The sequence below is a fragment of the Pongo pygmaeus genome, chromosome 16 (genome assembly GCF_028885625.2).
Source record: "Pongo pygmaeus isolate AG05252 chromosome 16, NHGRI_mPonPyg2-v2.0_pri, whole genome shotgun sequence".
Lineage (NCBI taxonomy): Eukaryota > Metazoa > Chordata > Mammalia > Primates > Hominidae > Pongo > Pongo pygmaeus.
Window position 1 is genome coordinate 67,556,024 of NC_072389.2, and position 23,400 is coordinate 67,579,423.

The window sequence follows — 23,400 nt, forward strand, 5'->3', positions numbered from 1 at the left end:
ACTTGCTTTATTTAAAAAAAAAAAAACTGTTTAACATTGATAGAAAACCGGAAGGAATGAAAAACAATGCAGATGGGTGTACTTCCTTTCTCTCCCAGTCCCAAGCCAACCCATTATTCTTTGGAATGCAAAAATGGTCTGGAAAGAGGTATGGGGGTCCTGTGAACAGAACAGGGAGTCATTATCTTTTTCTTCTCTACCAATAAACGATAGCAAATGTGGACCGTGAAGAAGTAAAACGTCAATAAAGCAATATCATAAATAAAATAATAAATAAGGTTTATTTTGTACCACGTGGCTGTCAGTGTCCGGAGTCTCCAGGGCAGAGCGCCCCGGGGAGGGCTGGGCCCTCAGAGCAGCAGGAGGGCGCCCAGGGACAGCTCACCCTGGCCCAGCAGGCGGCCCCGATCCCGGCCGCGACCCTCATCCCGGGCCTTGACGCGAACGGCCAGGCGGCGCACCTCGTCCTCCGAGAGGCCGTCGAAGCAGAAGTCCTGGTCAAAGGAGGCCTTGCGGCTGCGCCCCACCACAGCGCTGCATTGCCAACGCGCCGTGCCCGGCGGCCGCAGGACGAGGCTGAGGCGACAGCTGACGGCGCGGGGACCGGGGCCGCCTCCGGCCAAGCTCTCCGCGCGGAGCAGCCGGAGGCGGAGGCGCCCGGTTCCCGGACAGTACTCAGCGGCCAGGCGCAGGGCGTCGCCGGCGCGGCCCAGAGCCACGGTGCCCTCGGCCTCCAGGCGCTCAGGAAGCGGGGCCCTGGATGACGGCGGGCTCGAGGAGGGGGCCCGGGCCGGGGACTCGTCCTCGTTCCCGCTGGAGACGGAGCGGACGCGGGCCAGGCGGCGACTCCTCCCAGCCCGCAGCGCGCGACTCAGCAGCCCGTCGGGGACACGCAGGAGACGGCAGCGGCGGGGCCGCGGAGCGAGCGCATCCTGGGGCAGGCGGGGACCGCAGGGGGCCGCGGGGGTGGCCGGGCCCGGACCTCGCGGGACGCACAGGGTTCCCAGGGGGGCGTCCGGGCCTCCGCCGCCGCCGTAGGTGTGGGCCCGGGGCCGGGGCGCGGGCGGGCTCCCGAGCAGGAGCGACTCCTTGCGGCGCGTGTGCGGGCTCTCGAGCAGCGCGCAGAAGCCGTAGGCGGTGCGCACACGGGGCAGGTGCGGCAGTGACAGTGCTGCCTGCGATCGCGGGTCCCAGTCCGTGAGGCCGGCGTCCTCGTCTGCCGCGGGGGGCCACAGGTCGCTTTCAGCGGCGCAGCGCCGGGGCACGGCGGCGGCCCGGCTTGGAGACTCGAGCGCGCAAGTGGCGGGCAGCCGCGGCGGGATGCAGAATTCGGGGATGCAATTCGGCGTGAGCACTTTGGCGAAGGCGGGCTTCGGCGCGGAGCTGCCTGTGGCCGAGGAGCAGAGTTTCTCGAGGAGCCGCATCCTTGGAGGCTGGGGCTAGGAGTGGCGGGAAGAGGTGCGCCTGCGGGGGAGAGAAGCTGCTGAGTTTGGGCGCCTGGAGCCGCTGCAGCCCCTTGACGCGGCTGGATCCCTCCCCCAGACCCTGTAAACGTCCCCACGTGTTTAAGACCCCAGACCCAGTTCCAGCCTTGCTCTCCTGCACCCATAAATCAGCCCCGCTTCAGACCTTTCTCTCTTCTTCAGTGTCTCTGGATCTGGTTGCAAGCTCAGTGCCAGTGGCCTCTAGCCCGCTGCCGAGGCGCCACCTTCAGTACTGCGGCCAGGAGAGTGGCGCTCCCTTCTTATACCGTAGGCTGAGTCCCGCCCAGCCGCCGCGGCCCAACCCGGAGGTGCTGCACAGCCCGCCTTCCCGCCACCCTCTCCCACGACGCCGGGAGGTCTGCATGCATTGGGCGCTCAGGTCTGCGCGAAGCTGTCGCCAGAGCAGGCACCTTGTGGTCAGCTCTGGGACCTGCACTTGCAGTGAGTGCGTGGAGCCCCAGGGAAGGCCTGGGAAAGATTGCAGGTGGAGAGAGGGCACCCTGTCGTCCTGCCAAGGAAAAATTGGCGGCTGAAAATGTTTTCGGCCTATTGGAGAAGGTGAGGCTGGATGAGGAAACAGGAAGTTAATTTGGCTAGGAGATAAACCGTCACTCACCCTGCATGTGACCTGGACGTGACCTGCATGTCCTGGGAGCTTCTGTCTTCCTGTCCCCACGCACTCGCAGCGTGCAGACCAATATGGTTTCCAAGTATTTATATACTTATTTACTGTCTGTCTCCCTCTGCTAGACTGTGGTCTTTTTGATAGCGTAGGCCCTGGCTCAGTCCATGCCCTAAGTACTGGTGAAGTGGGTAAATTAATCGTTGAGAAAATTTCTGATCGCTTCGTGGCCTTTTGGCTAAGATCAAGTGGAGAAAGCTTCTGAATGGCTGCAGGCTCTGCCTGTCATCTTGATAGTCACAAAACATGGGGCTTCTGGCTCGCGCCCTAAAATAACACTTGACGTTTTTAAAGCTACCCCTTTTCTTTTTGCTCTAGCACGGAGGTATCCAGTTAGAAAGCCTCTTCCCGAAATCTAGATTCCTTCTTTCCACCCCCGACCTTCATTTTCTGAGATGAGAAGACTGAAAGCCCAGAGGGACCTGAGGAAATTCCAGAAAGGTTAAAAAGAGCCAGTTAATGGCAGAAGCTGGAACTAGCAATTTCCTGTTTCTTTGGCTTTGCATGTGATGCTTCCTGTGATCTGAAATGCCTTTTCTCTGCTTTTTCTTTGTATAGGAACTCCTGTTTATTTTCTGTAATTCAGCCCACGCATCATCCCTTTTAGGTGCCTTCACCCAACTCCCCTGCTCCAGTTCCTCAGCCCCTCCTCATTTCCTTCCTACATCTAGGGGCCACCATTGTTGCAGTTCGCATGCTGCTTTGGAATTTTCGGTTTACAGTTTTGTCTCCCCTAATAGACTTGTGGGTTTTCAGTGGGCAAGGACTGGGGCAGCTCAACCAGAGGGGGATTTCAGGAGTCTATTATGAATATATGAAAAATAAAAGTCCTAAGATCAAGAACTGGGATTGCCTCCATCCCAGTTGCCTTATCCAGGGTACAAGCCTGGCTATCTTATTCGTCTCTACGTAATTCTAGCACCCAAGATACAATACCAGGCAAATAGTAAGGGCTTAGTAAATATTTGACGGATTGTATTGAATTGATACTGATCTGCAGGTCTTATGACTGTCAGGTGCTTTCAACCACATATCTCTCTACGTAATTTGATTTCTTTCTCACAGAAAACCAATAAGGAAGACATTGTTTCTGTTTCCCAGATGAGAAACTGAGGGACTTGTCTAGGGTCATTCAAAAACTATGGTCATAGCCTACATAGCCTAAGTCCTAGCTTTTTGGCTAATTTCTTCTAATTCATTGCTTCTTTCCTTTCTTCCTTTCTTCTTTTCTTCCATCCTTCCTCCATCTATTCACTCAGTTCAATATAATGCACTGAGTTTACTGTGTGATTTGCATCGCCCTTTATACCCAGAATGTTTATTCTTACATTCTTAATTAAGAATGTTAATTCTTACATTCTTAATTCTTCATTCTTCATTCTTCATTCTAACATTAAATTCTAACATTAAATTCTTAATGTTAATTCTTAATTCTTCAGTCGACTGTTAAGTAGTATTTTCCACTATACTTGCTTTGGAATAAGCCCCATTATTTTTAAATTCTTAAAGGTAAGAAGATTAAGTGTTTCTCTGGGCTAATAATACTTTACTGCTTAATTGACCCACAGGTTCTGCATCCCCCAATTCAACCAACCACGGATGGAAAATATTTGGAAAAAATAATAATACAAAAGAAATGAAGCAATAAAATAACTATTTACATAGCATTTACATTGTAGTAGGTGTTATAAGTAATCTAGAGATGACTTAAAGTATATGAGAGGATATTCATAGGTTACATGCAAATACTATGCCTTTTTATATAAGGAAATTGAACATCTGAGGATTTTGGTGTCTTGAGGGACCTTGGAACCAATCCCCCTCAGACACTGAGGGACACCTGTATGCTTTTTTAATGGGGCAAGTATCGATCAGTATGCAGCCACTGGGGCCAGGGAGCAGTAGCCATTACTGCTAAAGCCAGATTTTCAGGCACAAACATCCCGAGGGGTGTCTGACAGGATCATTTCCCTGTGATTCATCAGGCCAATGTGCAGATTCATGGGCAAAGAGTCTCTCTAAAGTGGAGCACACCAGCATTATGTCCTGCAGTAGATGCAGCTCGTTTCAAATGAAACCTCAGTGAAAATGGCCTTGGTGACAATGAACACTCAGACATCGTATTGGTGGGTGAAAGACACTGAAAGCAGAACATGGGATTTGAGTGATTGCACTCCCAGCACGTCCGTGTTTACAGAGCAACGCAAACATGGCTATTAACACAATCCCTATCTAGAAGGTTTTCCAAAACTGTTATCTTCCCATGAATCTATAGAAGAGAAAGTAAGATACAGGGAAATTAAATTACTTACCCAGGGATACTTTTCAGATGGTCATTTATTCAACCACAGCTATAGGCTGGAACCACAGTTGGAGGCCTGGCTTCCTTCCATATTCTTAAATCACACTGGGAGAAAATAAAAAACAGCTCCTCAATGGAAACTTCGATCGCTCCAGTTGTTTCACTGTTTTGTGCCTCATAACCACATAAAGGCCACTATCATCTTGTATTCAAACATTGAAATTGTTATTTTAAAGAAATGATCTCTTTAATAACATTAATGTTTACTGACTATGTAGTAGGTAGAAGTCATGTTAAATGCTTCATATACTTTATCTTATCTAATCAACTCTATAAAGAAGGTAGAGATGCAGAAACAGGCTCACAAAGGGAAAAGAAAATAATAAAACTTGTCATAAATCTCACATACAGTAAAAGCAGGGCTGGAACTCAAATCCAGATCCATCTGGCTCATGGTCCTGTGTGCTTATAACCTCTTCCCTACAGTGCCTCTCTCAAAGCCATTTCTCCTGAACCCAGCTCCTCTCTAGGTAGCTAGATAATAGAGAAAGAGACCCTTGTTCCAAGGCCTTGAGTTGAAACTTACACACCTTATTGATTATACCAGTACTTCATATATTAAAGCATGACATTGTCATAAGCAGGAAAGCATGTGTTATGCACAGTGGTGCTGTGCCATTTGTAGACAGAATCCTTGTCCCCCCAGGAAGTATAGTCGTTCTCTTTATTTATGTTATACATACTTCCAAAAAAAGGATTGGGATTGTTTACATAACATGGACCCAGGGAATTTATCAGCTGCTGGAAACTGCTATGATGAAAATGGAAAAGACATGCAATTAACTGAATGACAAACCTTGAATGAGGTCACAAATTGACATATGTCAACACCTATACCCCGAGGGTGGGAAGGGTAAGGTGTAAAGGCAGTTAAAGAGTCTCTAGTGGAAAGGCTTGGGATGGTGAGAAGTCCTAAAGGAGCCTCATGGTCCACTAGCCTTGGAAGGCCATAGAAGAACCAGTCTGAATGTTTAGCAGTGTGGGAATGGCCATGTCCCTTTACGGAACAAAATACAGTTTTGGGAAATCATTATCTAGAAGACTGTAGCAACAGTCTGCATTCTATTCATGAGATTCACTTATGTTAGATGTATAGCGCTAGTTCATTCGCTTTCACTGACTTACAGTATTCCATCATTTAATGTACTCTGTTTTCTTGCTGATGGATATTTTGATTGTTTCTGATTCTTCCAGTGCTGGTATGATCATTTGTGTACCTGTCTTCTTAATCATCTATGCAAAAGTTCTCTAGAGTACATCTCTAGGAATATAATAGCTGGTAATAGGATATTTGCATCTTCAGTTTTAATGCAAAATCAGTTTCCTCATCATCAATATATAAGATTTCCTATGGCTTCACATCCTCAACTATACTATTATTATCAGAAAGTTATGGACTGAATGTGTATGTCTCCACCACCAAATTCCTATGTTGAAATCCTAACCCCCAATGTGATAGTATTAAGAAATGGGTGAGGTGATTAGGTTATGAGCCCTGATAAATGGGATTAGAGCCTTTATAAAAGAGTCCTCAGAGAGCCCTCACACCTTTCCACCATGTGAGGACACAGCTAGAGGGGAGCCCTCACCAGACACTGAATCTGCCAATGCCTTGATCTTGTACTTTCTATCCCCATAACTGTGAGAAATAGATGTTTGCTGTTGAAACCGTCCATCTGAGTAGCCAGGACCACAGATACGTGCCACCAGGCCTGGCTAATTTTTGTATTTTTTGTAGAGTCATGATTTCACCATGTTGCCTAGCTGGTCTCGTACTCCTGAGCTCCAGCAGTCCACCCGCCTCGGCCTCCCAAAGTACTGGGATTAGAGGTGTGAGCCACTGCACCCAGCCCAGATGCTTATTAAATATCGCTACTATGGTGAGCGTTATGTGTTGAACTGTGCCCCCACCTATTCATATGTTGAAGTCCTGAACTGAAGTACCTCAGGATGTGACCATATTTGGAGATCAGGTCTTTAAAGAGGTAATTAAGGTTAAATGAAATCATTAGGGTGGGCCATATAACTGTCTGTGTCTTGCTTTTTGTATTTTTATGAAGTCTTTGGAGACATAAAAGTTTTTAATTTTAATGTAATCAGATGTCTCAATCTTTTCCTTTGTAATTTTGCTTAAAGAATAATCTTCTTCCCTGAAATAATAAAGATTTTTTCTGTGAAGTAATAAAGGTATTTTTTCTATACAGACAGTTCCTGATTTATGATGGTTCTGCTCAATGATCTTTTGATTTTATGATGGTACAAAAGTAATATGCATCCAATGGAAACCGTAATTCAAGTACCCATATGACCATTCTGTCTTTCACTTTCAGTATAATATTCAATAAATTACATGAAATATTCAACACATTATTACAAAATAGGCTTTGTGTTAGATGACTTTGCCCAACTGCAGGCTAATGTAAATGTTCTGAGCATGTTTAAGGTAGGCTAGGCTGGGCTATGATGTTTGGTAGGTTAGGTTACTAAATGCATTTTGGACTTAAAATATTTTCAACTTAGGATGGGTTTATTGGGATGTAACCCTATCATAAATTGAGGAGCACTGGTATTTTCTTCTGATATTTTGAAAGTTTTGGTTTTTTTACATTTAGATCTTTAAACCACTAATGGAGAGCATTTTCAGTGTTCTCTAAAGATGAAAAGAGCTTCTGTAAGAGGTGGTATGCTCATTTTGGGAGGTGTTCAAGTAGTCTGGACAATCATGAGGTAGGAATGTTACAAAAAAATTCAAAAACCATACGGATGTATAGACTCTAAGTCTATTTGGTCATGGATTTGAGTACAATAGATGGTGTTGCTAGAAAATAGTCCAATATTTCAAATATTAATCAGAATACTTAATTTCCCTATCTTGGCTACACGTGGCTTGCTGATTCATATTTAAAAGGCAGAACTAACTCTAAGTCATTTAAGTTTATGTACATACCAATAATGTTGTAAATTGACAAACCGCCACCTGTTGGTAATTGCGTAGGATTAAACAAACTATAGCTTCCTGCCTTGCAACATGATTGTTCCCATTTCATGGTGGAGTCTAGGGACTAAATGTTGCTCTTCTTGATTTTTCATATTTGTCACAGAAAACACAGACTGCCTAGGTTCCTGTTCCAGCTCCATCCCTATCTAGCTATGTGAGCCTCATCAAGTTCCTTAGTTTTTGAGTTTTTTGTGTTTTTTGGGGTTTTTTATTTTTGAGACAGAGTCTTTCTTTTGTCACCTAAGTTGGAGTGCAGTGGCATGATCTCAGCTCAGTGCAACCTCCACCTCCCAGGCTCAAGCGATTCTTCTGCCTGCCTCAGCCTCCTAAGTAGCCGGGATTACAGGCGCCCGCCACCACTCCTGGCTAATGTTTTTTGTATTTTTAGTAGAGACAGGGTTTCACCATGTTGTCCAGGCTGGTCTCGAACTCCTGACCTCAAGTGATCTGCCTATCTCGGCCTCCCAAAGTGCTGAGATTACAGGCATGAGCCACCTTGTCCGGCTAGTTCCTTAGTTTTTTAAGCCTAAGTTTTTCATCTATAGAATGAGGTTAATAATTATAACTATATCCTAGGCTTATGGTCATTAGTAACCCATTTAAAGCCATTGTGATATAGTGTCTAGGATTTGCTTAGTAAACCTTATCTATTTTTTAGTAGTAGTAGCAAAGGAAATAGTGTGTCACAACTATACTCATTATTATATCAGATTAAATTTTTAGGACACAGATGAGAACTTGAAAAAGAACTAAGGAAAGAAAGACAACTAACCTTAATGGGCACCTATTCTAAGCGAAGCCTTTTACAAACAAGTAAGTTTTACTAAAGTTACTTGGCCTATAACCACAGAGCTGGGATATAACGCCATTATCTTACGCAAAAGTCTAAACTGTTCATGATCTTAACACTGCATTTCAGATTTTACCTGCTGTTCAAACAAGCTGCCAAGCCCATTCCTCAAAGCTCATTCTGCTTACCTCATTATTTTTGAGAAGTCGATATAGAACTTACTCAGAGCGGTTTCCTGACTTTGCACAACTCTTTGCAAAGCCGACAAGGGAGTTCAGAGCTGGGAAAAGCACACTGTCCTGCATCTCAGGATGCTTAGGGCCCCCATCCTGGCCCCACCATTTACCAGCTGGGCCTGGTAAGCCACTTAACCTTCCCAGATCTTGGTTTCCTCCACACGAAACAACACACTGAATAGTACCTGGTAATCTTCAAATTTCTTTCTAGAGCTTCTTTCTCTGCACAGAGGCCCTTAATGAAATCCCTCCTGGACCCCTGCCTATGAGTGTTTCCCAGTTCCCTGAACGCTGTGAGCTTTTCTTTCAGTTTCACTAATTTCCCTGAGCTAGAAACAGACTTCTCAGCAACTAAATCTTGTTCGTGGCACTCAACTATTAGAGCTACAATAATGCTTGTCACCAACAGGATCTAAATAAACAGTCTGCCTAAGCAGTTCGAAGTTCGCTACCTTGGGAATAGCACCTGGGTCAATTTCTGAACTAGAAGACAGAACACCAAGTCTATTTCTGGTTTCACTAGTTAAACGTTTTGTGATAATGGCTATATTCATTTCCTAGGGCTGCCGCAGCAGAATACCACAAACCAAGCAGCTTCTAATAACAGATCTTTATGGTCTCACCACTGTAGAGCCAGGAGTCCAAAACGAAGGTGTCGGCAGGGCCATGCCCACCTTGAAACCTGCAGGAGAGCATCCTTCCTTGCCTCTTTCTAGCTTCTGGTGGTTTGCTAGCAATCCTTGGCGTTTCCTGGCTCACAGCTGCAGGATTTCAAACTCTGCCTCCATCGTCTCATGATGTTCTCCCCTCCTGTATCTGTATCTCTGGATCTCTTCTTTTAAGGACATGAGTTATATTGGATTAAAGGCCCACCCTACTTCAGTACGACCTCATCTTAACTAATAACGCCTGCAAAGACCCTGTTTCCAAATAACATCACATCTTCTGGCACTGAGGATTATGTCTTCACCATGTCATTTGGGGAGACACAATGCAACTCATAACAATGGCTCAGTCACATCTTCTCTGCTCCATCTTTCAGCAATGGCTTCCCTACCCAACTTAATATAGGGTGGACAGGGGCAACTTCAGGACCTAAACCAGGGAAAAAGATAGGAGCCCTCATAAAAGTGGAACCATCTATCCCCAGCACAGGAACCAGAGGGTACTTCTCTACCTCTCCTTTTGAAATAGAGAATATTATCATTGTTTCCTCCCCTGAGGAAATAGAAGAATAGCCAGCTCAGCTAGGGCTGTCACCTTCCTGAGGTTGCTCCACACTGGCTGACAGCCAACAGCTGCTGCTTAAGAAATAAAATCCCCTCATCATAAATAAGGAAATGACTGAATAAGGCTGGAATTTCAAGAGAGGAAATAGGTTGTACTCATGTTCCTGCTCCATAAGAAAGAGGACGTGTGTGACTTCATGGAGAGGCTGTGGACCAAGTGCGTCAGTACTGAGAGTGGTAGTGAGGGTCCCAGGCTGGCACAGCATGAAGAGTACCACAAGAAATGCCCACCTATGAGACCACTGAGGCCAGGCAGTACCTATCCACCTCCTCACCCACTTTTTCTCAGATCGCAGGTCTGGGATCTTGGTACAGTCCAAATGGTGGGGAAAGAGCATGGAGAATAACAAATACAGAACAATTCTTGTTGACTTCTTCAGGTCAACAGGAGAGCTCCAGGCCAGTTTTGATTTAAATTAGAAAGAAAATGTTACATTAGTAGCAACACCAGTATTATGGAGAAATCTGTAAAATTATTGAACTTAGAACTAAGTATTATTTAACTTGCATGGTCTCTGTAAGACATATCATGCATTTAAATTCTTGTCAGACCAGTAAAGTAAAGTTTATTTTAGTGCCTGTCACAGATTGGATTCCCTGGGAAGCAGATGCTGATTTGGAGATGTGCACATCAGAATGTTATTGCAGGAGCATGCTCTTGGGAATACATATGTGGGGGAGTGAAGAGAAGAAAGCAGGATGAAGCAGAGGGAAAAGAGGAGCTGCAATCCAGTGCCCAAAGAGCTCTAGAACTGGGATCACTCTGAAGAACTGTCCCAAACTGGAAGAAGAGGGGCAAGTAATTACAATACCCTATTGATAATCATTGGATGAGAGCTTCCCTGGGGAAGGAGGCATGACTTTGTTCATGGTGGGTCCCTTAAGCTAAGGCAGTTTCATCACAACGATGTTCTCCCTCTGGAGTTCACACATCAAGAGATGGGCAGACACTTCAGGAGGGGTTTAATGCATCCAGTACACACCGTGGTCGCTCAGCACATGCTGGTACCCCCTGCTCCATTAGCAGAAATTGCTAATTCTGAAGGTGTCCCCATCTAATGTAATCCACCTCTCCCTCATTTAATCACAAATACATTCACGCCCTTCCCAGCAGGAGACAACTGAATATCACGTTGTGGGCTGTTCTTCAGGTACGTTCAGGTGATATCCATTCCTCTTCTAGGTGCAGGTTCTCAAGGTCTACTAGCCTGTGGGCAATGGGAGATTGGTTAAATGAATTGAGACACACTCATATGGTAGATCATTAAAACTGAGGGGAAAAAGATAATAAAACAATGTATACCATATAATTCCACTTCTGGGGAAAAAACATACATATGAGAAAAATCTGTAAGAATGTACATTAAAATCCAGTAGTTATTTCTGGGGTGGTAGGATTATTGGTTATTCTACTCTTTCTCCTTTTCTTTAAATATGTTTTCTACATCAGCCAAAAATAACGTTACTTTTGAAATGCTGAAAATATTATTTTTCCTCTAAAAATTATAGATGCCTTATGAGGAGTATGTTTGTGGCTACATTAGTCAATTAATGATTGCTTGACCACTAGTTGGAGAAATCAGGAATGAGACTTTAAGTGGAGCTCGTATGTTAACAGTGGCGGCTTCAGAGCCTAGAAGATTTAGGAAAGGACAAATCTGGGTAAAAGGAGAACGTTTAGACCCACGCTGTTCAAGACAGAGGCTACTAGCCACATGTGACCACTGAGCACTTGAAATATGGCTAGTTCAAATTGAGATGTGCTTTAAGTGTAAAAAAAAACATAAGATTTCAAAGATTTAGTATTAAAAATATAAAAAAAAATCCTCAATAATTTTTAATATTACATCTTGAAATAATTATATTTTGTATATATCGGGTAAATAAAATATAATATTAAAAATGATTCACATCTTTATTTTGTACCGTGCTGATTTAGATACTTGTCAGGAAATGTAAGTTCTCTGAAATACCCCCCAAAGGGAAAACAATATGAAAAAGCATTTGCCTCACAGGAAACCTGCCAACCTTTCTGTTTTACTTGGTGCTTTAATAGGACAAGCACTGGAAAGGGCAGTTTGTTGTCAAATGAGCATGTCAAATGAACTCCAACCACTGGAAAGGGCAGTTTGTTGTCAAATGAGCATGTCAAATGAACTCCAACCACTGCAAGGCAAAATGAAACCCATGCTACCTAAAAGGTGTAGATATCAGTCCATGTAATTGAAATCTGTCGACTTGGGGGTAAGTTAAAGAAACACCGTGTTGTTGCAGAAGGTCATTGACATCTTCTTCTGGTAAAACCCCCAGAGGGTGCTGTCTTAAGGTGTTGGACAGAAACTGCCCCATGGCATCTACACCCTAGATGTTGATTTGAGTTAAAATGAGCATTTGATAGAAGGATTCTGACCCATTCCCAGGAGAGAAAACCAGTGATTTCGGAAGGTATTGATAAGAAGGAATTATGTGCTCCAATGATTTACAATAACGGCATATATTGTTTTGTCTTTGGTTTGTTTCTTGATTGTAAATATTGGTCAGTGTCCAAAATTAAGATGCAATCACTGATTACTCCAACCTGGGATGTTTATTTGGAAAAACACAAACTGGTTTAAAATTCATACAAACCACTCTAAACCTGGGTACACTCTTTTTCTTTACATCTTAGATTCTGCTGTCAGATCAAGAGGAAAAGGGAAAGCTTTCATATTGCTCATAATGATTTTTTAAAATTTCCTTCATTTCTTACTTCCTTCTCATCTCTCTTTTCCACTCTAAAACATTCTCAACTCCCTAACTCATTAAGATATTTTATTCATAAAGAGAACTTAAATTAAGATTTAAATAAATATTTATTAAACTGTTTTCCAGATTTACAAAATCCAGCTGGGTAACTCATTGAAAATAAGTACTACATAATCTGTTGTCTAGTAAAAAGAGTTTGAACAGGATGTTTAGGCCACATCTCAGCTCCATCAGTCCTTCTGGTATCCTGGCATCACTGGATAAGTTCACAGTTTAAGGAAGGAATCTGAGGTGGTAGAACCAGGTGTGCTGGAGAGGCAGCCTAGGTCAGTGGCTAAGAGTGAAATTCTGGCTTCACCACTTTCTAGCTCTTACAACCTTAGGAAGGTTATATAATTTCATATTATTATTATTATTAAAGCCTTATGATACTATTATTATCTCCATTTTAACGATGAGAAAACACAGAGCACAAAACCAAACCATAAAGACTGTGTCTGGGATGTAATAAGTGTTATATAAGGGTGTTAAGCAAGTAAGTATATAAAATGCAGGACCAAAAGAAGCAATACCAGCCCCCAAACTACACCCTGTGAATTTCCGAAGAACCAAGTGTTCACGCTACATCAAAATGAGCCTTTTGATTGAATCTTTTGGACTCTGAGAAATAAAGCATAGTTATTATCAAATTAAGATTTAAATTCAATTCCTCAAATAAAGCATAGTTATTATCAAATTAAGATTTAAATTCAGTTCCTCAGCTGCGTCTTGATCACTGGATACCACTTTAATAATCACATTATTAAAGAAAGTTCCAAGTTTGGGGTGGAATACTGCAGATGAGGAAAGTAGAAATTACTGCTATATTATGATCTACACTTTGTCTTAATATGATCTGGTCCATATAAAAATGCTGCAGAACAGTTGCAAAATATGGATATTTTTCTATGAAAACCAGTCTTTTGTCTTTATAACTTACAAAGCCATTTTTCCCAGTCCACATAGCTATTTGGTCACAAATTTAAGAAACCAGTGATTCCTGAGATATACATGCTTTCATACTTTAGGAAATAATTTCAAAATGATTTTGGCAGTCTACCCATTTTTATAAAGATAAAAAACTAAAATATTATTTTTGTCTTAGAAATAAGTATTAATAGAGACATTATTATATCTTTGCCCCTAGATCTTTAGAAACAAAGATTTGTCTTTCTCTTCCTCTCTCTCTCACTCTTCCCTATTTCCCCTTTCCTGGTGAGTCTTACTTCTGTATACTAGAGTAATTACATCTATTTTTTTAAAATGCTTTTGTATGTGTATTATAAAGTGTTTCCTTTCTTGTTCTCAATTCAAATGGAATACTGAACTGTGCTCTCTAATTATAGACTAAGTTAACTGGGGCCTGTCGGGGGGGTGGGGGGATGGGGGAGGGATAGCATTAGGAGGAAAACCTAATGTAAATGACGAGTTAATGGGTCCAGCAAACCAACACGGCACATGTATACATATGTAACACACCTGCACGTTGTGCACATGTACCCTAGAACTTAAAGTGTAATAAAAAAAATTAAAAAAAATTTTTGCTCAGCTCTTGTTTTTTTTCTTTAACTAGAATACTAAAGAGATACAATGATCTATTTTAAACAAAGCTATTTGTCTTAGTATTTTTTAAAATAGTATAAGGTTGAAAACAAGCTCAGGGTCTATCCCTATCAGACTAGTCAAACAACCAGAGTTCATGCATACTCTAGTATAATCTGCAGCTGCTTAAAAATTTGAAGTCACATATACTAATTTTAAAAAGCCAATTCCAACACGTTAAGAGGGAAAAGATGCAGATTTTCTGCTCTAGCTCTGCTATGGTTTGATTCTTTGTCCCTTCCAAAACTCATGTTGAAATTTCATCCCCAGTGTGGCAGTATTGAGAGGTTAGGCCTTTAAGAGGTGATTGGATTGTGAGGGTTCTGACACGAATAGATTGATCCATTCATGGATTAATGGGCTATCACAGGAGTGGAAAGAGAGGAGTGGAAAGAGATCTGAGCTAGCACACTTAGAAAGCTTGCCATGTGATACCCTGCGCCAACTTGGAACTCTATAGAGAATCCCCACCAGCAAGAAGGCCCTCACTAGATGCAGACCCTCGACCCTGGACCTCTCTCAGCCTCCTTAACTGTAAGAAATATATTCTTTTCTTTATAAATTACCCAGTTTCGGGTATTTTGTTGTAAGCAACAGAAAACTAAGACAAGCTCTCTTTATATATGTGTGTGTATATATATACATATATATATGTATTTTTTTTCTGTGCAGCAAAATCCCATTTATGTTTTTTCTCAATGAATAGAAGGCCTGAGAAGAGTTCACCTTTCTGAAGATACAGCTATGAGTGTGCCAGCAGTAATGGGATAACCTTTTCTCTGTATTGCCAGAATCTTTCAAAAGGACAAATTCACGTAAATTTTGTATCATTATTTCTTAAGTCTGTGGTCTGCAACAGAGAATAAAAAGCTGCTTCATACCTTCTGTGTGTGCAAGGAACACAGCAGGATTCTGAAGATGAAGTTTGCCATTCTCTGCTTGTCAAGGCTCCTCTCCAAGCCCATGATCACCCTCCTTTGTAGAAGCATTCTGAAGACCCCTGCTGGGATTGTCTACTGTGGAGAGAGCACCATCTACTATTCCAGATTTATTGCTGCCTTTCTCCTATCTGAATTTATCTGCCCCATTCCCTTCTTGTTTGCCTTGCTTTCTTCCCCAAAAAGTGAAAATTGATACTTTTAAGTGCTATCTCCAAAGGCCTCTAAAAATAGAGCATAAAGCAATAAATAACATCATACAAGAATAAATCAAGAGAGTTGATAAGTCATTTTCTGCTAAGAAAAATGAACTGGCTCAATTTACATAAAAATTAGATGTAACGGAGTATCTGTTTTGGGTTGCTTCAGGTGTGAGATAGGGATGATGCTTCAGTAGCCAATATCACCCCAAAAACACAGGTATGAAAGATGTCTCCATACTTTTTCTCTACTGTGCTGACAGTCCTTTTAGACTTACTTGTATATTGAGGTGTTTTAAAGACAGTATATTCTTGAAGTGGCCAAGCCACAGGGTTGGGAAGACATGAAGCATTTGCTCCTGAAATGACTGGAAGGTCCAGAACTCTGAGTGTAGGCAAGACCACTAACATCTTTGGCCCATGAGAGGCAGCCAGTCCTGGCAAGTCACTTCATGTGTGGGTAGAGGTTGCATCTCTGGTCCAGCGGAGCCCCTAGTGCCAACTCCTCGGGTGCACTGTCCTTCCTCCTCACTCTATCACACTCCTTCGTCATCCTTCCTGTAAGTTTGACACCTACCGAACTACCCTTTTAATGTCACACTGTCCCGAGATTTACCCTCAAGAAATAATGCCAGAAAGTCCACAATTGGAATTTCTTTCTTTTGGGCTAGGAACTAATGGCCTTCCCGAAGGAGAGCTAAATACAAGAATGTAGAGGTCAACACTGTAGGGAAAGGCATAAAAGTGAAAAAGTAAATGTCCCTATTTCATCAATAAGTGGAATGCAATCCTCAGGAAGATTTCTGACAGGCCCTAAGGCAGCCACCCTAACAGAGGGAAGAATGTCTCAAAGGAGGCAGGTTGAGAACTCAGACTCTACAGATCAGCCAGAAATTCTAGAAATGTAAAGATAATACTGGTTATTCCTTACCCCAAACAAGGGAAATCTGCAATCCTCATCTCTACCCTCATACGTAAGATGACATTTCCGATGACCACAGAAACTTTTCCTTAGTTATCAGCTAAGAAAGTTAACAATTGTAGTTGGCCTCAGTAGCTGGGCTGAGCTAGGTTAGTGGATCCAGGAGGTAAGAACAAGGATTGAGGCAATTGTTCCATAGCAAAATGGAAAAGAAAATAACTTCTCTATAAAAGTAATTCTATTTTAGAAAAAATAATCTTAAAACTGTTCCAATCCTAAAATGGAACCACAAAAGTCACCAGATAGCTAAAGCAATCCTGAGCCAAAAGAACAAAACTGGAAGCATCACATTACCTGATCTCAAATTATACAACAAGGCTACAGTAACCAAAACAGCATGGTACTGACATAAAAATAGGCTCATAGACCAATGGAACAGAATAGAGAACCCAGAAATAAATCTACACATTTACAGCCAATTCGTTTTCAACAAGGGCACCAAGAACATACACTGGGGAAAGGACAATCTCTTTAATAACTGGTGCCAGGAAAACTGAATATATATGCAGAAGAATGAAACTAGACCCCCATCTTTCACCATATACAAATTTAAACTCAAAATAGATCAAATCCCCGTGCTCATTGCAGCACTGATTTGGAATAGTCAATATTTGGAATCAATCTAGGTATCTAACAAAAAATGAATGGATAAAGAAAATGTGGTATATATGTACAATGGCATACTATCCAGTCATAAAAAATAATGAAATCCTGTCATTCACAGCAACATGGATAGAACTGAAGGACATTATATTAAGAAATAAACCAGAAACAGAAAGTTAAACACCACCTGTTCTCGTTCACATATGGAAGCTAAAAAAAGTTGCTCACACAGATATAAAAAGTAGAACAGGAAATACTAGAGGCTGGGTAGGATAGGAGGAAGAAAGGGATAGGGAGAGATTTGTTAAAGGGTACAAAATGGTAGCTAGATAGGAGGAATAACTTCTAGTGTTCTATATCACTGTAGAATGACTATAGTTAACAATAACATATAGTTTCTAATAGCTAGAGGAAGGAAGTTAAGTGTTTCCAACACAAAGAAATTATAAATGTTTGAGATGATAGATGTGCTAATTACCCTGATCTGTTCACTATACATTATATGCATAGAAACATCACTAGATACCCCATACATAAGTGCAATTATTTTATGCCAACTGAAATAATAAAAAGAGGCAAGGCATGGTGGCTCACACCTGTAGAGATGAGGTTATACCTCTTTTGTAGAGATGAGGTCTCCTGTGTTGCCCAGGCTGGTCTCAAACTCCTGGCCTCGAGTGATCTGCCTGCCTTGGCCTCCGTGGGAGGCCTCATCTCTACAAAACATTAAAAAATGATAATAATAAAAAAGAAAAGAAAAAAACTGAAATGGATCAAAGGCTTAAATGTAGAATATGAAACCATCAAAAGAAAACATTGGGAAAATGCTGTAGGAAATTGGTCTGGGTAGACTTTTTGGGTAAAACCTCAAAAGCACAGGCAACAAAAGCAAAAATAGACAAATGGGATTACATAAAGCTAAGAAGCTTCTGCATAATAAAGGAAACAATGAACAAAGTGAAGAGACAACCTAAAGAATGGGGAAAATATTTGCAAACTCTCCATCTGAAAAGAAATTAATAATAAGAATATACAGGAAACTCAACTCAATAGCCAAAAAAAAAATCTAATTTTTAAATGGGCAAAATGCTGGGTGTGGTGGCTTGCACCTGTAATTGCAACACTTTGGGAGGCTGAGGCAGGAGGAAAGCTTAAGGTCAAGAGTTTGAGACCAGCCTGATCAACATAGTAAGACTCTGTCTCTACAAAATAAAAATAAAAATTAGTTGGGCATGGTGTTACACACCTGTAGTCCCAGCTACTCAGGAGGCTGAGGTGGGAGGATTGCTTGAGCCCAGGAGTTCGAGGCTGCAGTGAGCTATAATTGTGCCACTGCACTATAGCCTTGCTGACAGAGACTTTGTCTAAAAAAAAAATAAATTAATTAGAATGGGCAAAAGACCTGAATAGACATTTTTCAAAAGACGACATACAAATCACCAATAGGTATGTGAAAAAATGCTCAACATCATTAATACACAGGGAAATGCAAATCAAAACCACAATGAGATATCATCTCACCCCAGTTAGAATGGCTATTACCAAAAACACAAAAAATAACAAATGCTGGTAGGACATGGAGAAAAGGGAATGCTCATATGGTGTTGATGGGTATGTGAAGTAGAACAGCTGTATAGAAAACAGTATGGAAGTTCCTTAAAAAACTAAAACTAAAACTACCATGTGATCCAGCAATCCCACTGCTGGGTATATACCCTACAAAAAGGAGATCAGTATATCGAAGAGATATCTGCACTCCCGTGTTCTTTGCAGTGCTATTCACAATAGCCAAGACTTGGAAGCAACATAAGTGTCCATCAATGGATGAAGAAAATGTGGTATATATACACAATGGAATACTATTCAGCCATTAAAAAAGAATGAAATCCTGTCATTTGCGGCAACATGGATGAAACTGGAGGTCATCATGTTAAGTGAAATAAGTCTGGCACAGAAAAACAAATATCAAATGTTCTCACTCTTACATGGCAGCTAAAAAAAAATGGATCTCATGTAGGTAGAAAGTAGGATGGTGGCTTCCAGAAGCTGGGAAAGGAAAGGAGAGGGGTGAAGAGAAATTGGTTAGGGGATACAAAAATACAGTTAGATAGGAGTAAGTTCTAGCATTTAATAGTACAGTAGAGAAACTATAGTTAACAATAGTTTATTGTATGTTTCAAGTTTGCCAGAAGGTAATTGGAATGTTCCCAACACAAAGAATAGATAAATATTTGAGGTGATGGATATCCCAATAACCCTGATTTGATCACTACACACTGTATACAGGTATCAAAATATCACATGTACCCCAAAACATGTATAACTATTATATATATATAATCATAAAAAGAAAAAACATATTAACTATTTTAGAAAAATTACCACACTTTTTAAAGAGTAATTCTATTTAATTCAAAGCACAGTCCTGTACTCTAAAATTTTGCCCTTCCTACCTTTTTGCTTTGTAAATGTCCCCTTTGGAAACATCCAGCCCCAACCATGGCCTACTTCCCAAACCTAAATCTGGACAGAGGGTAACCCTTGGCCTTCCTCCGATGGCTCAACTGCCAGAAACTTCCTTCATTTGAACCCATCCAAATGCTGTGGAAGGATGTGGACTTCTCCTAGGACCACATAAGACCACCCAACAGTCCTCCTGGGGCTTCTTCCATAGGCAATGAAACCCAGGACCTTGGTCCCAACCCAATTCCACTTAAAGAGTTACACTCTCAACTTTATATGAAACTGTCTCTTCCCCTGGAACAGGAATCTTATCTTTGATGCAAATTAGGCACATGAAAATGTTTCTTTCAACTTCCTTTCTGTCACTTTAAGAGGATTTATAGTTATACACAATTTTTCTTTCTTCCTTCCTTTCCTTCCTTCCCTCCCTCTCTCTTCTTTCTCTTTCTTTTTCTCTTTCCTTTCTTTTCTCTCTTTCTCTCCTTCTCCCTTCCTTCCTTTCTCCCTTTCTTCCTTCCTTCCTTTCTTTCTCTCTTTCTTTCTTTCTCTCTTTCTATCATCCTCTCTTTCTTTTTTCTTTCATTCACAAGGTCTTGCTCTGTCTCCCAGGCTGAATGAAGTTCAGTGGTGGAATCATAGCTCACTGTACCTCAAATTCCTGGACTTAGGTGATCCTCCCACCTCAGCCTCCCTAGCAGCTGGGACTACAGGCATGCACTACCACACCTGGCTAATTAAAAAAAAAAAAATGTTGTAGAGACAGGGGTTTCACTTTCTGCCCAGGCTGGTCTCAAACTCCTGACTTCAAGCAATCCTCCCGCCTTGGCCTTCCAAAGTGTTGGGATTACAGGTGTGTGCCACCACACCTGGCCTTTTACATAATTTTCTCAAATTTTCTTCCCCCTTTATTTTATCTCTGTGTGGCAAAAAGAGGAGCAAGTGCCAAGGAAGAGACATGATCTGACCACCCTCAATTGTATGAACTGACTCAGGACACAGGGAGGCAAAACTTCACCCGATCAATCCCTTGTTGTGTCTTTGGATATGGGCAGGAGGGATCAGAGGGCCCCCTGCCTAGTAAAACCCACTACCATCAATATGGTTGCCAGCACCTTGAAGATCTGAGTCCTCAGCCAACCTGGTTATCTCTTGACCCTTTGCCCTTGGCACCTTATCAACCAGTAAGACAACCTGGGCTCAGCGTGAGATCTTCAAGTCTCTTAGCCCTCCCCTTGTTCCTGCATGAATGAAAAAGCATTTGGGAAAAGTGTATCCACCAACGTAACCTTGTACTCAAGTCTTCATAGCTTAGAATTATCTCTGCATTCTATTGTATTTTACTTGTGGCTCCTAGCCATGCATATGTTAGGCATGCAATGGCTACGAAAAGAGATAGAAAATAAGGAAGGAAGGAGAAAGAGAGGAAGTAAGATTTAGTTTGGTGTTCATGGTCATCCTACAGATTTGAATCTGTGCCTTTCTCTCTCTGAGTCATTTATTCTTTTACTCTTTCACAGACCGTAATCTGTACCCAAGTCTGGCCTACTACATCTGTCCACCTATTTCTGTGGCTGCATTTTTAAACTTTTTTCTTTTTTTCTTTCCAGCAGCTGCCTCAATTCTAGTTATTTGATGCTTCTCTCTGTGTGTCTAAGTCTTGTTCTGTCTCATCCAATATTTTATTTTTTTATGCTGTGAATCAGAAATCTGAGTGGCCAAGGGGCAACACTGTGGCAACAGAAGGGAAGAGCACCACTAACCACCTCCCCTATGGGGCAGATAGAAGGAGTTAGTTCCTTCTTCCTGGCACCATCCAAGTCTTGTCCTACCATAATTTCATTCTAGTTTCCTCCAGAGTCTCCCTTAAATTCTTCTAACTACCATCAATAAGCTAACAGCTTCAGGAGCCCAGATCTTCACTCAGTGTGAACCCCACGTGGTTTGTCCTTAGGAATCAAGTCTTATCCTACTGCAATTTCACTCTCAGTAGGCTTCTGGTTTCTTATCACATCCTACAGATTTCTAGTGCTATGTGCCTTAGTCTCCCCTCCCCTCCTTCTTTCTGTTTTCTAGTAATCTAAAGTCAAGATTGCCTCCCAACATTTGATTACTCTGTGGTCTCCGAAGTCTATACTCCATCTATATCCTGCAAGTACAAAAGCCTCAAAAACTTCATCCCTTTCTACTACCCCCTTCGTCCTTAGCTGGCTCCTTTAGGCGCTACTTGCATGGGTACTGAGTGCTGACACGAAATCTGGAACTTCCTCGTGCCGTTCTGGGAAAGCCAAACTGTTGAGAATTGAGAACATTTGAAATATAATTCATAAGATTATAAGTGACCTATGATATGATTTTGTTTATTCTAGGAAGGCCTTACCCAGGAACGATGTCTGTAAACCAATAAATAACTACATTGTTTGCTACTGGAAATTCCTCACAATCAACTTATTGGAGGCAATAGTCTACTTATCTGAGCAACAGGCGTTTCAGACAACAGTTTACTTACCAAGACTTACTTGAAGACCCTGGCTTCTTGGTATCCACCAATCCTAAACTATTCTATGACAAATTTAGCCCAGTCCCATCAGTTCCCCACATGAAAGCCCCCAAAATACCCAACTCCTGACTTCCTCCTCCTAAGACACTTGCTAACCTTGTGAAAGTAGAGTTCACCCCCACTGCGGCAAATTTTTTATAAATTTAGATTTTCCTAATAATAAGTTGTCTTGTGATATTATCAATTCAATTCCAAGAAGCTCAGCTCTCAGTGGGAAAAAAACAAAAACAAAAACTCTGTTGATTTTCTGACCATCAATTGCTTGCCACAGGCTGGGGCTGGCAACTGTCTCCCTCCTTAACTACACCATGTCCAGCATTTCTTTTCTGCCTTTACCGTGACTGCCCAGCACAGCCCTCAAGCAGAGCACACACAGCGTTTCTTGACAGCCCAGACTACAGGCACCTGGAAATCTGGGGGAGATCACAAACGTAAAGGGTCTCCTACAGAAGCCGCAGCCACAGCAGCACATGAGGAAGCCCCTCTGGCACCTGACTGAAGAGCTGTGCTTTTGCCTTGCCCATGCTTTAAGCTCGATCACTGTTACATTAATTGTGAAAAGAATGCTTTTCAACTAATTCAGTCTTTGCTATGAATCTCCTCTCCCCTGCCTTCAAAGCTCTCTCTGTGTCTGGTTCAGGCCAATGACTTCTTGCTCGTCATATCACAAACAGCTTAACGTTTCTTAATTGATTCTTCTGCTTCTTCCTCCACAATTAACTATTGATTTAAAAAAAGAAAAAAAGTAACTTTTCTCCCAATCCATTGTCGCAGTAAGATGTGGAGAGGAAGTGCCATCCAGAAATAAAAGCTTCATGCTTTTCTTAGCCTCAAAGTATCCTGTTACCAGCGTTTGTCCAACGCTTAAGCAGGGGTTCCTGGGTTCTCAGTCAGGGGTTCTGTAACTTCCAGGCAGGGGCTTCCCCAGCCTCTTGGCAAAGGTGCCGGAGCTTCAGGTCAGGGATTCCCTCAGGGACCCTTTGAGTTGCAGCCACTCATGGATTAGGGAAATGCCTGAGTGACACATTCAGCCGCTGCTTTTCTCCAGTAGCCAGCTTGGTTAATTCTTTCCAGAAGGCATTTAAGGGGACTCTAACATGTGTCAAGTACCCTGTCAGCAAGTCAAAAATGTATGAGACTTTGATATATCGTCCCTAAACTCCTGAGATTCCAATCTGGCAGGTGTATCTCCTTTAAGAGTTGGTTTATTACACATAGGCCTGTCTTCAGTTCTCAGGGAGTTTAAAGCCTCTTTGGCTCATGACATCCTATCAGACCCAATAGCTCAGTATTACATGTTGAGCTATAGGGTCTGGGGCAGGTCCTAGCAGAGTCCCTGGCAGTAGTCCTATTCCAAGCCCTTTCACAGTGCTGGTTCAACCTCCTTGGGAGTGGCATTAGGGGAACAGGTGTCTCACAACCAACAACCA

The 23,400-nt window shown here is 42.2% G+C and overlaps 1 protein-coding gene across 1 annotated transcript; it reads right to left on the reverse strand.

Moving 5' to 3' along the window:
* Positions 1-262: 262 nt before the first annotated feature.
* Positions 263-1,744, reverse strand: C2CD4B (C2 calcium dependent domain containing 4B). The gene is made up of 2 exons (XM_054452064.2): positions 1,630-1,744; positions 263-1,464 (listed from the first exon to the last, which is right to left on the reverse strand). The coding sequence occupies exon 2, from the start codon at positions 1,422-1,424 to the stop codon at positions 351-353; it is 1,074 nt and encodes a 357-aa protein (XP_054308039.1). The 5' UTR covers positions 1,425-1,464; positions 1,630-1,744; the 3' UTR covers positions 263-350.
* Between the last annotated feature and the right edge of the window lie 21,656 nt (positions 1,745-23,400).